Consider the following 16999-nt stretch of genomic DNA (forward strand, 5'->3'; position numbering starts at 1 on the left):
AGTATTGACCCTGTGTTGGTTGATGAGAGTGCACTCCCAACCCAGTATTTCCATTGGGAGGCAGCTATACATGCATCAGCAAAATAAAAAAGTGTTATGACTGGTGTTGTGCTAGTGATCTAATCCTTTCAGAGTATGAAACACTCCAACACAACATTCCAAAACACCATAAAGCAGAATTTTTTTTAGCGAGAAAATGGAAAAGAAACCTTACAAATGCAACATAATCTGAAGTATTATCCGCTGTGCTTTGTTTCAAACAGACCTTTAAGGGACATGAAACAACATTTTTCTTTCATGGATTCAGATAGTGCATATTTTTTTTTAAAGTTTCCATAGTGCTGCCATCTAGTGTTCTTGTTAATGTATAAACATTGTTGCAAAACTGCTGCCATATAGTGCTGCAGACACGTGCACACTCCTGAGCTTGCCTTCCTGCTTTTAAAGGACCAGTCAACACATTAGATTTGCATAATCAACAAATGCAAGATAAGACAATGCAATAAGCACTTAGTCTGAACTTCAAATGAGTAGTAGATTTTTTTTATAACAAATTTCAAAGTTATGTATATTTCCACTCCCCTTGCACCATGTGATAGCAATCAGCCAATTGCAAATGCATATACGTATAGTCTGAATGGTGACTCAAAAATTGTAAATATAAAAGACTGCACATTTTTTTTAATGGAAGTAAATTGGAAAGTTGCTTAAAATTACATGCTGTATCTGAATCATGAAAATTTAATTTAACCTGAGTGTCCCTTTAAACAAAAAGAAATTTTAATAATAGAAGTAAATTGGAAAGTTGCTTAAAATCGTATGCGCTATCTGAATCATGAAATAAATATTTTGGGTTTTACGTCCCTTTAAAACGACTTATTTCTCACTGCTATACTGCAACTGGCCTCAGATCTAAAAGGGAGGCTATAACAAAATGCAGCAGATAAAAGCCCAAAATAAAACAAGTGTTTTATGTATGAAATGCTACCTAGTCCTTAATGGATTAAGCACTTGAAAGAGCACACAATTTAATATTAATACCACTCACCAAGGTGCATAAAACTCAACCAATATGATGTCTGCGTTATTCACCACCTCGTCAAAGTTGTCTTTGGTCAACACCAGAGTAGCTTCAGGAGGTAGTTTCCAATCAGGATGGGAGATTTCCTTTACTTTTTCCACAATTTCTGAAACATTATGAAAAAAAAATGAGAAATGAAAACAAAACAAAAAAAGTTTCCAATTTACTTCTGTTATCAAATTTGTTTTGTTCCCATGGTATTTGTTGAAGATATATCTAGGTAGGTATCTGGAGCACTATATGACAGGAAATAGTGCTGCCATCTAGTGCTCCTGCAAACGGATAACATTCTTGCAAAACTGCTGCCATATAGTGCTTTTCAACAAAAGATTAGGAGAGAGATTAGGAGTTAATTAGAAAGTGGTTTGAAATTGCATGCTCTGAATCACACAAAGAAAATTTTCGAGTGTCATGTCCCTTTAAAGGTAATTACAGACCATGGCAACTACCTGTTCAGCCTGTAGATAATTCATTTGAATTAAAATACTACACACTTGCATGTGTATTTGTCTGTAATCTGTATGTGAAACTAGAACTCATTTAGAGCAGCCGCCACCCTATTTTCAATCAATTGTATTTTTTTTTTTTTTATACTTATGCTACTTCATTTGGTTATCATGTACGATGGGCATGAGACTCATTAAACTGCTTGACAGAACTACAATAACTGCTTACCATGCTAATGTGTTTTCTCCTGTGCTAACGGCTGTCTTTAGAGCATTCTATTTTAACACTTTATTGGTGCCAGATGCTTAAATGGACATAATACCTATATGCTAAAACACTTGAAAATGATACAACATAACTGTAAAAAGCCGACAACAAAATATCACATGAACATCTCTATATAAAAAAAAAATATATATATTTTACCTCAAACTTCCTTCAGCTCATATAGTAGCAAGCGCTCAGGTTGAGGAAAAAAAAAATAAAAAAAATAAAAAATAGGCAATAGGCATCAGAAATGCTGAGGTCATGCTTTCCTTTACAGTGATCTCAGGAAATTTCACAGAACATGAGTGTGCCTACACAATTAAGATGCATGCTCCTTTGCAAGTCTGGGGACTAGTATCCTGATTGGCTGTTTAAAATTCTTTTACAATGGGATGTGGCTACTGAGGAAATTTTTAGGTAAAATATCTTCCTTTTTTAAATAGAGATTTTCAGGTGATATTTTCTAGTCAGCTTTTTACAGCTATACTGCATCACTTTCAAGTGCTTCAACATTTAGGCTCCGCCTCATCATACACCCTGTGACAGAAGCAGTGCACATCCACATATCGGTAATGTTGCTGGCTTTTGATAGTTTATCATACATAGTAACCCCAAGGAAATGATACGTGTGAGCTTCACATATGTTTTTTTTTTTTAAGTTTTAAAGTTACAAAAATATGTAAAATAAAAAGCCCTCATGAATATAGAGCAATGTAGCTACTGCAAAAAGGTCCCACTCTATCATGCACCCTACACTGAAACACAATTGTAGTTGTCAAAAAGCCGGCAGCTACACCAATCTTCTTCACAGGGTATGAGAATATATGTGCTTCAAGTTGGTAGTACCCAGTATAAAGAGGTAGAGCTTCACCATCTGGCACCTTTAAATTGTTAAAATAAGAGAACCGCTATGAAAAGTGCTGCAGGCACAAGAGGCAAAACAATAGCATGTTATGTTGCAAACCTGCTATTGTAGTTGTGACCAGCAGTTTAACACCTTAAAGGACCAGAAACATACCCTGTACATCGCTGGTCTTTCTATTGGTCTTGCATTTTATATTACCGGCTAGCCAGCTGTAGGAAGGGGCGGTATAATAGTGTGGTCCCACTGCTGGCGGTAAGACCTGTGCTATTTTAACCAAAAAAACGTAACAAACAGAAACATACAGGATACGTTGTGGTTGTTAAGGGGTTAATGTCCCTTTTCTAGGTGCAAAAAAAAAAAAAAAAACTGCATTATAACTTGCCCCTAAAGAACAAGAGAGGCTCTTAGATTTACCTTCTCTGATCGCTTATTCATACTATGCTACTCGTATAAGTATCACTTGATGAACCTCTGGAGCTAGGTAGTCACGACTCTTAAATTCTAGTTAGGTCTCCTAACATTCTGGATTCATGTGCATATATCCCAATATAAAAGAATTTCCTAACTAAATGGAGAGACCATTCCAGTATTAGCGATCCAAGGGCAAATTTAAAACAAGCTAAAATATACCTTATGATGTCCAGTGCTACACTACAGAACTGCATATGGTCAGACGTAATCACATATAGACGTGTTACCTGCTTCAGTTCTTGAACCATCATAGTCAACTGGCTGTCCTTTTTTGAGGATCTTGATTGTAGGGTATCCACTAATTTCATATTTACTAGCAACAGTTGTTTCTTTTGTAGCATCAATTTTAGCAACTGGGATTGGTGGATCATTTTCCTTTAATGTCTTTGCAATTTTTTCATATTCTGGGACAAACTGTTTACAATGTCCACACCTATGGGAAAAGAATTGGAGGCATTAATACAACGAGAGGACACATTCCAACATGTCCTTGAATTTCAAAATTTAATTTTAACACACAATAAAAGTGCTAGGTGATAATACAATTCTGTTAATACCTGTATATACACACACATTTTTTTACTTTATTTTTAATCCTTGCTTGCAGGGAAATGTACCCGAAAAAGGAATTAATTTCTTCAGACACCAAACTTCACCTCCTCTATTGACAGAGGCAAAGAGAATGACTGGGGATTGTGGGAGGGGAGTGATACTTAACAGATTTGCTGTGGTGCTCTTTGCCTCCTCCTGCTGGCCAGGAGTGATATTCCCACTAGTAATTGAATGACGTCGTCCATATCTTAGGAAAGAAATATATATATATTTTTTCCTAACACCTGAGATCTCATATCTTTGATCCCTTACAAAACTTTATTTTTTTTATCAGAGTGTTATGTGTAACTGTACATTTAAGTGTAATTTTAATGGTCCCCCCCCCCCAATTCTTTTGTCATGCGTTAGTTAACCAGAGATCTGAAGTTGCGCTATTCTAACACGTGTTGAATTCAATTACACTCAAACAAACGCATTTACTTTCAACTCATAATACGTGCACTACTTCGGACTGTGCAAAGAGCCGGTATAAACCCCCTTTTCGTTTGCGTGCAACAGCTCGCCACTCGTAATCTAGCCCTAAATAGGCCATTGGGAGAACATTCTATATACTATATAATACACATGTGCATGCCCCAGCAAATAATAAACATACAGTTGCAAACACATAATAAAACATGCTTGGTTGTTCGAAGGGGGCCTTGGTTGACAGAAACTGCAAAGTAATGTGCAACTCTCCATACTATACGGAGGCCAGAGCGGGGAAAAAAATAAATAAATGGTATGTTGTAATGTGCCTACCTATTTATTATTTACAAGCTTAACTGATTGTTCATTGAAAATTTTGCTCAGTTTGCTAGATCTGTATTAAGAGTCAACAAAAACCATTGCTTACTTTTTTCATATTTTTTTTTTATACAGTGATCATATTGATCCTCATTATATATTAGTATCTCTGTTTTGCAAAGTTGAATATAGCAGTTAAAAACTTGATTGCCAAAAAGGCAACAAAAAACAGCCATGGATGGCTGCTTCAGATTAAATGGTTAAAACATCTTGATGAAGATGACAAATTTTAAAAGTTAAACAGTGTTAAATATTGTATATTTAATATAAAACCGTGGACACAAATTATTTAACAACAAAGTAGCTGATTTAATCCTTTCCCGTCTGGATTAAAGGGACATTCTACACAATTTTTTTCTTTTGTGATTCAGATAGAGCAACTTTCTAATTTACTCCTATTATCAATTTTTCTTCATTCTCTTGGTATCTTTAATTGAAAAAGAAGTCATCTAACTTTGTTCTTGGTTCAGACCTCTGGACAGCACTTTATTGGTGGATGAATTTATCCACCAATCAGCAAGGACAACCCAGGTTGTTCACCAAAAATGGGCTGGCATCTAAACTTAAATTCTTGCATTTCAAATAAAGAAAATTTGATAATCGGAGTAAATTAGAAAGTTGCTTAAAATGTCGTGCTCTATCTGAATCATGAAAGAAAAAAAAAAAAAAAAAAAGTGGGTTCAGTGTCCCTTTAAATTGTCTACATCGGAACCAAGTTCAGATGTAAACAAATTGAAATCATGCAATTGCGGGATCGGGTCTGGGGGAAGTGCCTATAACGCTAGGCACACCCTCCAGCCCGTGATCCCATTTACCAAGCGACTATGGCTTCAGGACAGCCAAATGGCTAGGACGTTCCATGCCTTCCTAACAGTGCTAAAGCCCAACACAGTTAGGACGGCATGGAACGTCCTAAAGGTGGGAAAGGGTTAATTAAAAATGCAGTCTCCCTGGTGTAGTTGTTGACATGCCGAATAATTATTTTTTAAAAATAATTTGAGATTACTTTATTAGCCAATTAACTGAAATACCAATCACTGAAGCGTGCTTACCAAGGTGCATAAAATTCCAGCAGCACAGTGTCTTTATCAGCTATAAAGGTGTCAAAGTTTTTATCTGTCAGCACCAAAACACCATTCTCATCCTTTACTTCACTATCATCTTCGTCATCATCGTCCTCATCGTCGTCATCATCATCGCCAATTTCTTCTTTTATTTCAGTTTCTGTAGAAATATACACAAAAAGTGAGATTAGATACAATTCAAAATGATACACACCATCTAGACCTGGGATTTTACCCCTTGCTCCTAACTTTTGGGGGTTATTATCTATATACAAATACCACTGTCTGATTCCTAAACGTATGCCTGGCTTCTAAATATTCTTACTGGCTCCTAAATTTTAAACCAATTTGTCAACCCTTGATCTAAATTGTCAGGTGTTATTTTTTTTAACAAATATTACTAGCTATGGATGTGCATTCACCACCTTTGTGAGGATACAAATGCGGAAGTAAGAAGCGGCTTATCTTTGAGTCCTTATAAAACTATTTTTTTTAAATGTTCAGTGTTATGAATGTAACTGTACTTTTAAATGCACAGATCAGAATCTAAGGGAACGAGAGCTTAACATTTTTGGTGTTTACTATTCCTTTAAAGGATTCCAAAACTTTCGTTTTTGTTGCATCAACTGACCATCAATATCATATCCTAAACGTTTTTATATCATCACATACCTATTTATACTGTCCAACGAAGTTTCTGAACATTATAAAAGCTCATTTTTATTTTCTGTGATGACGTCATATTATGGGCTGTGCACTATACAGATAACTTTCCAATACTATTCTGAATTTGTGCATCTCATTAAAACGGCCATGTCGTCACAATGCGCATTTCTATCCGCAATCGATTACATAGTTTGTTCTGTTCTCGCTGAATACGGCTCGTTAGCAATAGAAACTGTATATTGTTTCACTGCTCCTTATCTCCTTATCACTGTAGGTTTAGTTGCAGTGACGTATGATACGACGAGTAGGGCGTTTCGCGAATGCGCATATCTGCAAGAATCCACCATCTTGATGACCTGGATTATCGCTCTCGATTTCAGGATGATAAGTTATTGGCCGTTTGGAATTCAATACATTTTCGGAATCTAATTTCTCATAAAGGGTAAACATAAGCAACGCAATGTAAATTACAAAACAATAGCAAATATATTGATATGGCAATTAGAGATTACTTTTTTTCTGGGTTTAGTGTCCCTTTAAAGTCAGCTCTGGGGCAGCAAAGCACTGCTGATCCTGAGCAGAACACACACACCAGTGGTCATGAGCAGCATATGTGTATAGCCTCTAAATACCAGTTATGTTCACCTCAGGATCTGCAGTGTTCTGCCACCTCAGTAAGGACTTTAAAATGGACATGAAAACCCCAAAAGATGATTTTTATGAATAAGATGGGAAATACAATTTTAACAAAGTTTAAAATGAATTTCTACTATCAGAATGTTTTTGGTCTCATGGAATTCTTTGTTGATTACAATATCTAGGTAGGCAGCGTGCATGGCTCTATGGCAGTTCTGCAAGAATGCCATTGAGAACTAGACGACAGCAGCAATGCCTCCAGAATGTAAAAAATTGTTAAAAGCATTCTTGCAAGCTTGCTGTCACATAGTTCTCCAGACACTTGCACACTCCTGAGCATACCTACCTGCTTTTCCCAAATTATGAAGTAAATGAGATGATGAATCAAGAGTGATCTTGGGTTTCCTGTCTCTCTTTAAAAGGGATATCAAACCAAAAAAAAAAAAAAAAAAAAAAGTTTCCTTTTGTGATTGACAGATCATACACAATTTTAAAAAGTTTCAAATTTACTTCTATTATCAAATTTGCTTTAAGAGATACCTAGGTAGGTGTCTGCAGCATTACATGACAGGAAATAGTGCACATTCTTGCAAAACTGCAGCCATATAATGCTCCAGAAATGGGCATGTCCCTGCTTAGAAAGTTGTTTAAAATCACATGCTCTGTTTGAATCATGGAAGAAAAATGTGGGGTTTCATATCCCTTTAAAGGGACACTAAATCCAATTTTTTTCTTTTGTAATTCAGATAGAGCGTGCGTTTTAAGCAACTTTCTAATTTACTCCTATTATCAAATTGTCTTCATTATCTTGGTATCTTTATTTGAAGAGCAAACATGAAAGTGTAGATGCCAGCCCATTTTTTGGTGAACAACCTGGGTTGTTCTTGCTGATTGGTGGATAAATTCACCCACCAACAGGTGCTGTCCAGGGTACTAAACCAACAATTGTCTGGCTCCTTAGCTTAGATGCCTTCTTTTTCAAATAAAGATAGCAAGAGAACGAAGAAAAATTGATAATAGGAGTAAATTAGAAAGTTGCATGCTCTATCTGAATCACAAAAGAAAAAATTTGGGTTCAGCGTCCCTCTAACTATGCATTTTTAACCCCTTTCCAAGGTTAAGCACAAGTATAAATTATTAGTGCAATATGAAACACCTTAACATTTTCTTATTGCAGTGTTATATGCCTACTATTAAAACAGTGAGATAAAAGATGAACACTATGAATAGCCTGCAAAAGCAGAATCATGGCAATGCTTTCCTGCGTGTGTGTGTGTATATATATATATATATATATATATATATATATATATATAATAAAAAAAGCATCCATTATTACTCCCATTGAGACAATAATTTAATGTAGCAGACAAAACAAGGAGCATATTGTTATATTGCAATTAGAGAACCCATGGGTACTGCAGATCCTCTTGGGAAGTGTAACAGTAGAAACTGCTAATTACACTAAATGTTCTTCCTGAAAGAGCATCAGCATTGCTGTGCCTGGATGAACGATGCCAGCTTTGATATGATCGCCCAGCTGAATTATACGGTTTTAGAATCTGTAAAATATTTATGTGAAGGAAACCTAAACAACATTTTTAAAAGATGTTTTATTGTGCTTGGTCAATTAAAGATTATGTCTGTTGGAATTTTGTACCAACAACATATACTAGACTGCTCATTATGGCTACAGTATAGATAATAGTGGTAGAATAAAATCAAGTCTAAGACAAATAATCAGTAAGCATATCTGATCACCCAATTAGTAAACTCAATGCAGGGCTTGACAAATTCCAGGAGCCAGAGGGTCACATATTCTAGAACTTTACCTGTGGCTCCTAACTTTTGTATTATTTAACAGATACAAGCACAATTGTAATAACTTCATAAACTGTAGGGCTGGCTCCACGTTATTCCTCCTAGCTCCTAAGTTTAAAACAAAGCTGTCGCCTGACCTAAACTATCAAAAGAGCAAAACTGAACAAATTAGATCCTATAAAGCAGAGGTGGGCAAATTTAGGAGCCACTATCAATACTATTTAACCAGCTATTTATTTTCAGAAGCCAGGTTATTTATAGATATAACATCCTCCAAAATGTTAGGGGCCATCAATTAAATAATGAACTCAGTATTAACAGCTATCAATATATAGCATTTTGATTGTATTTCATAAACTATTTACAAAATGTAAATTATAGATAATTACAATATTGTAATATGGTCTATGGGGTTGAACTGGCTTTTACACCACAAAAAGTAGATAATCTAGGCATTCACTTGTGTGTTCAGAGTGCTCACCTCCATGCTTAAAGGGACAGTCTAGGCCAAAATAAACTTTCATGATTCAGATAGAGCATGTAATTTTAAACAATTTTCCCATTTACTTTTATCACCAATTTTGCTTTGTTCTCTTGTTATTCTTAGTTGAAAGCTTAACCTAGGAGGTTCATATGCTAATTTCTTAGACCTTGAAGCCCACCTCTTTCAGATTGCATTTTAACAGTTTTTCACCACTAGAGGGTGTTAGTTCACATATTTCATATAGATAACACTGTGCTCGTGCACGTGAAGTTATCTGGGAGCAGGCACTGATTGGCTAGACTGCAAGTCTGTCAAAAGAACTGAAAAAGGGGCAGTTTGCAGAGGCTTAGATACAAGATAATCACAGAGGTTAAAAGTATATTATTATAACTGTGTTGGTTATGCAAAACTGGGGAATGGGTAATAAAGGGATTATCTATCTTTTAAAACAATAAAAATTCTGGTGTAGACTGTCCCTTTAACTGAGTACCTGTAATAGTCACATAGGGGGCGATTTAACAGTCAACATGCCGGTTAACTTAAAATAACCAACAGAAATATTTAAAACACGTCTTCAATATCAATGTAATAAAAGGTTTGCACCACACCTCTGACTTTAGTATTTATCTCGGCAGATGAAAACTTACATGCTGAAGATGCCAAAATTACTTGTATTACTCTTATTTTCCTTTGAAAATTAAAGAATACTTTATAGTTACATATTACACTTTCATTTTTTTTTAATACACAATCAAGGAAATGCATAAAAACACACCACATACTCTGATAAAGTACTGATTAAGTATAGTGGGAGGGCTGTGGAAATTACTAAACTATTTCCTTTAAAGAAATTTCAACTGATCTAATAGTATATATAGGGGTCAATTTATCAAGCTGCGGCGGACAAGGGCGCACATACGTGCCCCAGATCGCCCTAGTGGGCTGAAATCCTTTGCCGGAATTAAGCATTGCACACAAGCGCTATTTTGCGCTTGCGTGCAATCCCGCCATGCGCACAGCCAATCACACGCGGGCAGGAGCTGTCAAATCTCCCCGGTTGGACAACACTGGGGAGATTGAAATTTGCCACTTAAGAGGTGGTGAAAGGTTAAGGAAGCAGCAGTCTGATGACTGCGGCTTGTTAAATACGGACTGCAGGTACTCCTGTGAGAACCTGCAATAGTAGGCAGGCTTCGCCTGCTGAAAAGGTTTAATAAATTGACCCCGGAGTACTTCTAGTAAAAGTTCTTACTGTTTTTTCCACTGGCATACACACATATGCTGTGAGGATTTGTCCACCAGTATTCAAGCTCCGAGTCCTGATAGTGAGGTTTTATTGTGCCTTTGAAGACTTAATTTGTGTCACACAAGCAAATGCTTACTCTTTGAGAAGGTGTGGTGTTTAACCTCTTAAGGACATATGACGGAATTTTTCCGTCATAAAACAATTGAGCAAACTGAAAGCTGTGTCCTTAAAGGGTTAATAAATGGTTCACGTGCCCTCAGCATATGTGTGTATGCCACTGAAAACCAGTAATAACTTTTACTAGAAGCATTCTATTTATATATACACGTTAATGTACTGTAACTATAAACTTAGAGTAGTCTCCTGGCCCTTAAAATAAATGTATTTTAGTATAAAAACAGGTATGTTGGTTCAATCCCGTGCTGTGAACAATAATGCAGTGACTGTGTCCCCAGCGCAGAGACATATTTTGAGGCGCAAAGCCCTGTTCTCCCCATAAGCTTTACACAGACACCAGCTTCAGTGGAACTCCACAGATCCACTTTGCAGACATTGAAAGACTTTAATAAATAAATGGTTAACAAAATGCAGGTTATACTGTATATGTTCGCAATAATGCATAACTACCTATGGTGCAAATGGCATTTACAGCCCACAATATGGATTATCTTGTCTACCAGGGATTGCTTGACTCTGGAACCCTAAAGGACAAAATAATGCAATTAAATGCGCATGAATTACATAATTTCACCGCATGCTGGTTTAATACCCACCTTTTTCTTCTTGATCACTGGCCACTATAGCAAGATGCACCAAGCCTATAAGCAGCAATAAGAGCCAGGCTTTCTTCAGACCCATCTTCTTAGGAGTAACAAACTCACACAACCCACACTGGCACCTTTGACGAATGCAGCCTAACTTTCCAACACCACTCCAATAAAAATTAAACATGAAATAGTTGCGACGCCCTATTGGAAAATCGTGTTATGTGAGTGGTTGAAAGAGGGGTCTATCACCTCACGTGGACCAATGAAAGTTTAATTTGCTCTGTACACAATGTAACGCCCTCTGTGTCTTTAACCCACTTATACAAAACAAATCAGTTTTTTGTTAAATAAACATATACATTATATGTTTGTTTTTATTATTATTATTTATGAAAATAGGGACTTTAACACTTTTAACGTAAAGATGTGTGAAGTGACATTTAGACTCAGATTTTGCAGGTGCGCTAAGAATTCGGCTGCCTGATTTGCATGACACATTGGATTGGAAAACTGCAGAGTTACTGGGGCGCGAACCCTCAACCCTGAGCTGCTCTTGTCCCATTGGCTACCCAACTTGTCCACCAATAGCGTGCTGCCACTTTTGCACAAGCAAGCCGGAAAGTGGGTGGGGTTGTCACTGGTTGGGAGAACACGTCGCCACGTTATTGGTCTGAAAACTTACAGTGTGGTGACGTCACTTAAAGCATCTAAAGAGAAGGGAACGCATTATTTATTTGTTTTTTGTGAGGTAGAATTTGGAATTCTGTGCGAGTTCCACGTTTAGTTAATCGCGTGTATATATTAATTCCCTTCAGAGTATATAAGGCGTTTTTTTTCCGTTTATTTCCATCTTCAGTTTGTTTTACTGTAAACATTTACTTCATGTGTCCCGCATTTTCGTTCACCACCTGACCAAACATTCCATCTGAACATGTTGATGGAAATACAAAATATATATATATATATATATATATATATATATATATATATATATATATATAATTAATAAATTGCTGCTACTTCTTTGCTTGATTTCTTACAATAAATCTCATTTCATGTTACTGCTTTCATAGTAGTTGGATTTATTTTATCAGTGTTTAGATAAAAGTCAATAATTGAAACCAAATGAGTTTGAAAACGAAATCAGTTTATCTCAAACTTTTCCAGAACTATTTATTTTAGCTTAAATTATTGTTCAAATATATCAATTTTACATGCAAGTCCTATATTCATAGTTAATAGTAGAAGAGGTGCCAAGTCGTAGTGTGAGACAGTGTGACACAACTTGAGGTTTGTTCTACAAATCATAGTATAGGGAAGAAGTTCAGCCACGCTACAGAATGAAAAACTCAGATTGAACCAATCTCTTCCTGTCTGATTACCCAGGCTCAGTATTCTGCAACAAATGTATGTGTCACAGGTTCTGGCTTGTTAAAAACAACAACCCTATAATGTTACATGCTCAGTAAACTATAACATGCACACGAGCAATTTATTTAAACATGTTAAAGGGACATGAAACATAACATATTTCTTTCATGATTTATAAGTAGAACATACAATTTTAAACAACTTTCCAGTTTACTTCTATTATCACATTTCTTTCAGTCTCTTCGTATCATTTGTTGAAGGAGCAGCAATGCATTACTGTTTGTTAACTGAACACATGGACGAGTCAATGACAATCCATATATATATATATATATATATATATATATATATATATATATATATATATATGCAGCCACCAATTAGCAGCTAGAACCTAGGTTCTTTGCTGCTCCTGAGCTTACCTAGATAAACATTTCAGCAAAGGATAACAAGAGAAGGAAGCACATTATATAATAGAAGTAATCTGAAAAGTCGTTTAAAATTGATTACTCTGACTAAATCATGAATGTCTAATTATGACTTTACTGTCCCTTTAAACTAGGTTATAGGTGAAAATAAAGATTGAATATAGGCATAAATACGCAGTAAAACTACTTCTAAGTGTGTTGAGGTCTGATTATAATCACATTAACATTTAAAATCAATCCTAGCAACATGTGTTGTTGATTTATGCTATATAATGATTTATGCAACTGTATGCTAATGAGTACAGTAGGTATTTTTTTTCAGTAAAGGTGTCAACCCTATATGTGAGTGGAGAGAAGTCTCCCATAGAATGTAACAGAGCTTGCTGGAAAGGGAACTTTGCTAGGGAGAGTGAAGTTAGCAGGAAGGGCACTTTAGAAATTAAATCCTGCAGCCAATTCAAATTAGATTACTCTGTTTTCAGCATACAGTACCTAAGAGTATTTTCACACACTCTCTACACCTTTTAGTTTCCAAAACAAAACAGCGAGCTCTGCAGGGGGGAAATGCTTGGATAATACAAATACCAGCTATGGGCTAGATTATGAGTGGAGCAGTAGTTTGCACTCACGTTCAAACATTAAAACTGCTAAGTATTGTAAAAAGTTTGCTCTCTCATGTTCGTAATATCATGTTCGTAATATATAGTGAATATAAAAAGTCTACACACCCCTGTTAAAATGTCAGGTTTCTGTGATGCAAAAAAATTAGACAAAGATAAATCATTTCAGAACTTTTTCCACCTTTAATGTGACCTATAAACTGTACAACTCAATTGAAAAACAAACTGAAATCTTTTAGGTGGAGGGAAGAGAACAAAAAAAAAAACTAAAATAATGTGGTTGCATAAGTGTGCACACTGGGGATGTAGCTGTGTTCAGAATTGTATATATATATATATATATATATATATATATATATATATATATATATATATATATATATAATACTAAAGCAAGGCAGGGAGAGGGTAAAGGGACAGTCTACACCAGAATTTGTATTGTTTTAAAAGATAGATAATCCCTTTATTACCCATTCCCCAGTTTTGCATAACCAACACAGTTATAATTATATACTTTTTACCTCTGTGATTATCTTGTATCTAAGCCTCTGCAAACTGCCCCTTTATTTCAGTTCTTTTGACAGACTTGCAGTTTAGCTAATCAGTGCTGGCTCCCAGGTAACTTCACGTACATGAGCACAGTGTTAAGATATGCAAGAGAAAAGCATACACATTTAAAGCACTCCTAGGTCAAATTGCAAACTTGTTGAGCACAGTGTTATCTATATGAAACACATGAACTAACACCCTCTAGTGGTGAAAAACAGTTAAAATGCATTCTGAAAAGAGGCGGCCTTCATGGTCTAAGAAATTAGCATATAAACCTCCTAGGTTAAGCTTTCAACTAAGAATACCAAGAGAACAAAGCAAAATTGGTAATAAAAGTAAATTGGAAAGTTGTTTAAAATGGCATGCCCTATCTGAATCATGAAAGTTTATTTTGGACTTGACTGTCCATGTACTCACAATAATTCCTCACATACAGTGAATGGAAACAAGGGGGAGTTACAATATCAATAGATTAACGCTCTGCCAGGAGAGAGCCAGCAATAGAGCTCTGGTGCAGACCCTCTAAATTAGATCTAGATCCAAATAGAAAAAGAGAGATATGTATCAGAAATCAAAATAAGATTCTGAAAAATGAGAGGGGTTTCTGCACTCTTTTATCCCATATTTGAAAAATAAATAAATATATATATATATATATATATATATGACATATACAAGTGAAAATGCAAGCACCTATAGTATGCTATACACATACAAAATCTATACTGCTGCGGTAGATAAAAAAGGGGGACAGGCAAGCTTGTAAAAAGAGAGAAGAGATTAAACATCAATAAATCTTATCAAAATATGCAGCAATCGGGGGGCGGAGCTCCTGGCTCCAAAGTGACACAAATGGCGTTTATTTGTATTTAAACTAACTTTTTTTTTTCTACTGTGGATCCCTTCTCTATCTAACATCGCTGGGGATAATTGAGCTTTCCGGATAGCCTTTTCTACCTCTGTGACGAGACCAAGTTTTGCTATGTCGGATTCCCAGGATGCATGGAGGTTAGCTGTGACGCAGCTCTTGCATAGCCATTTTGCTAGTTTGGCGCTCCTACTGAATGACTGCTGCTTAGGTGGAGTGGCAACAGATGTCAAGCATTCCAGACCAGCCGATCAACATCCCACTTCCAGTGTGCACCCCATTGCCGCACTCACTCTCCAGGGTCTCTATACTGATGCCCCAGCTACTAGATCTGTGTCCTGTCACCCTGACCCCATGCGGCAGGGAGATGCTTATACTTACCGGTTTGATGGTTTGCTAGGTGGTGTTGCCGAAGCAAGGAGTTGTGTTGAGGCGGCTCCTGATGTGGGGCGGCTTGAGAAGTCAACGCGGTCCGTACGTGATCTGATCCGGTTGCAGGTTCCTTCTCTGAGCACAGGGAGTGCACCCTCTGATGTTGTCTGCAGGGTTCCGGTTCTTCTTCCTTTGTTATGCGGTACCGATGCTGGGCTGGTTGTGAAGGGGACACAACTATCGGCTGATGTTATGCTGTTGCGTGGAGGCGCCCCTTGTCCTTGCTGGGGCATTCTAATTCCACTTCAGGCTCCCGGTACTCTGTGCGGCACAATCCTGTTGTTTTTCGCTTGGGACCCGGGAGGTGTGCTTCTGCCAGTTGTCCTCAGGGTTGAAGTGGCATTGGTCTGAAGATTGGTTCATTGATAACCCTTCTCAATGATAATCTGCATGGATATGATTGACTGTTCTGAGTGAGTGTCCGTTACTCATAGCCGAAATACTTTCTATCTGGCTATTTCCATTTGAGGATTCCCGGATCGGACTTTCCTGACCAGTTATGCCATATTCTAAATGTGATCTCATACGGCACTGTTATTATATTTGTGTTTTTACTTTCACTTGCATTTATGATGTTGGACATTTTTCTCACTTAAGATATTTATTTTTTTCTCAATGTACTTGTTGGAAGAATGTGTCCTTGCTTGTTATTGATTATTCCAATATTGTTATTGTGCGTTTGTTTAGAGAACTTGTTTGTTTTGTCCTTGACACTTGCTATATGTACCCCTCCTCCTATTTTTACACTATCCCATTTAAAGTTGTAAGAGCTACCAGATCTCCCTTATTTACCTGTTAGCCTGAATAGGAACTTGTGCACTCGTCTTACAACTATTCCTGTTATTTGGCGACATTGGTTGCTTGATGCTACACTTGGCTGTTAGAGCTTTAAAAGATGGTGTTGGCTAACCATAAGGATCTAAACACACAGATTCCTGGTTTGGTTTTTTTATGACTAATAATTTGTTCCATGGACTTAGCAAGGTATTTAGGAACTTTTCCTACTAGTTAGTTGTTTTTGAGACTCTCTACTATCGCATATATTTGTTTAACCCTGTTTGCCATGTTTCTGTGAAATAGATATTAACTCTCACCATTAGGGAGCTGCAGTAGCTGGGTACAATGATCATCTAACGGAGTACACATTTATCAATTTAGTTGACCTGTCTTTGGGTATAGGGCCCGTGCCCAGGTGACAAGGTCTACACATATAATAAAGAAAATGTTCTCCCTATATTACAAATTAGATGTAACTACATCTTGGTCTAGAGCTAACATTGACCCTTTATCACATTTTCTAATCGCAACCATATTTATGTATTTAATCTCTATACAAGCAATAACAGATTCAAGCTCTTTGCAGGGGTTGCTCTCGATCTGCTCATATCGCTCACTTGCTAACTGGCTCCACCTTTGTCATAATCCCAAAATGTATGTAGAAATTACACTAAACTGCCCTCTACTTTTAATTACCATTGCCTCACTACATGCAGTTGGAGTTTGTGTTTTCAATAGTTA

The 16999-nt window shown here is 36.6% G+C and overlaps 1 protein-coding gene across 1 annotated transcript in view; it reads right to left on the reverse strand.

Annotated features, from left to right (window-relative positions):
• Positions 1-11374, reverse strand: part of PDIA4 (protein disulfide isomerase family A member 4) — a 34046-nt gene extending 22672 nt beyond the window's left edge. Inside the window, exons 1-4 of the mRNA XM_053714491.1 lie at positions 11220-11374; positions 5582-5753; positions 3359-3564; positions 1049-1187 (exon numbers count right to left, since the gene is read on the reverse strand). Coding sequence (XP_053570466.1) covers positions 1049-1187; positions 3359-3564; positions 5582-5753; positions 11220-11304 — 602 coding nt within the window. The 5' untranslated portion in view covers positions 11305-11374. The remainder of the gene's footprint in view (positions 1-1048; positions 1188-3358; positions 3565-5581; positions 5754-11219) is intronic.
• Positions 11375-16999: the final 5625 nt, after the last annotated feature.

The sequence above is a fragment of the Bombina bombina genome, chromosome 5 (assembly GCF_027579735.1).
Source record: "Bombina bombina isolate aBomBom1 chromosome 5, aBomBom1.pri, whole genome shotgun sequence".
In the NCBI taxonomy this organism is placed as follows: domain Eukaryota; kingdom Metazoa; phylum Chordata; class Amphibia; order Anura; family Bombinatoridae; genus Bombina; species Bombina bombina.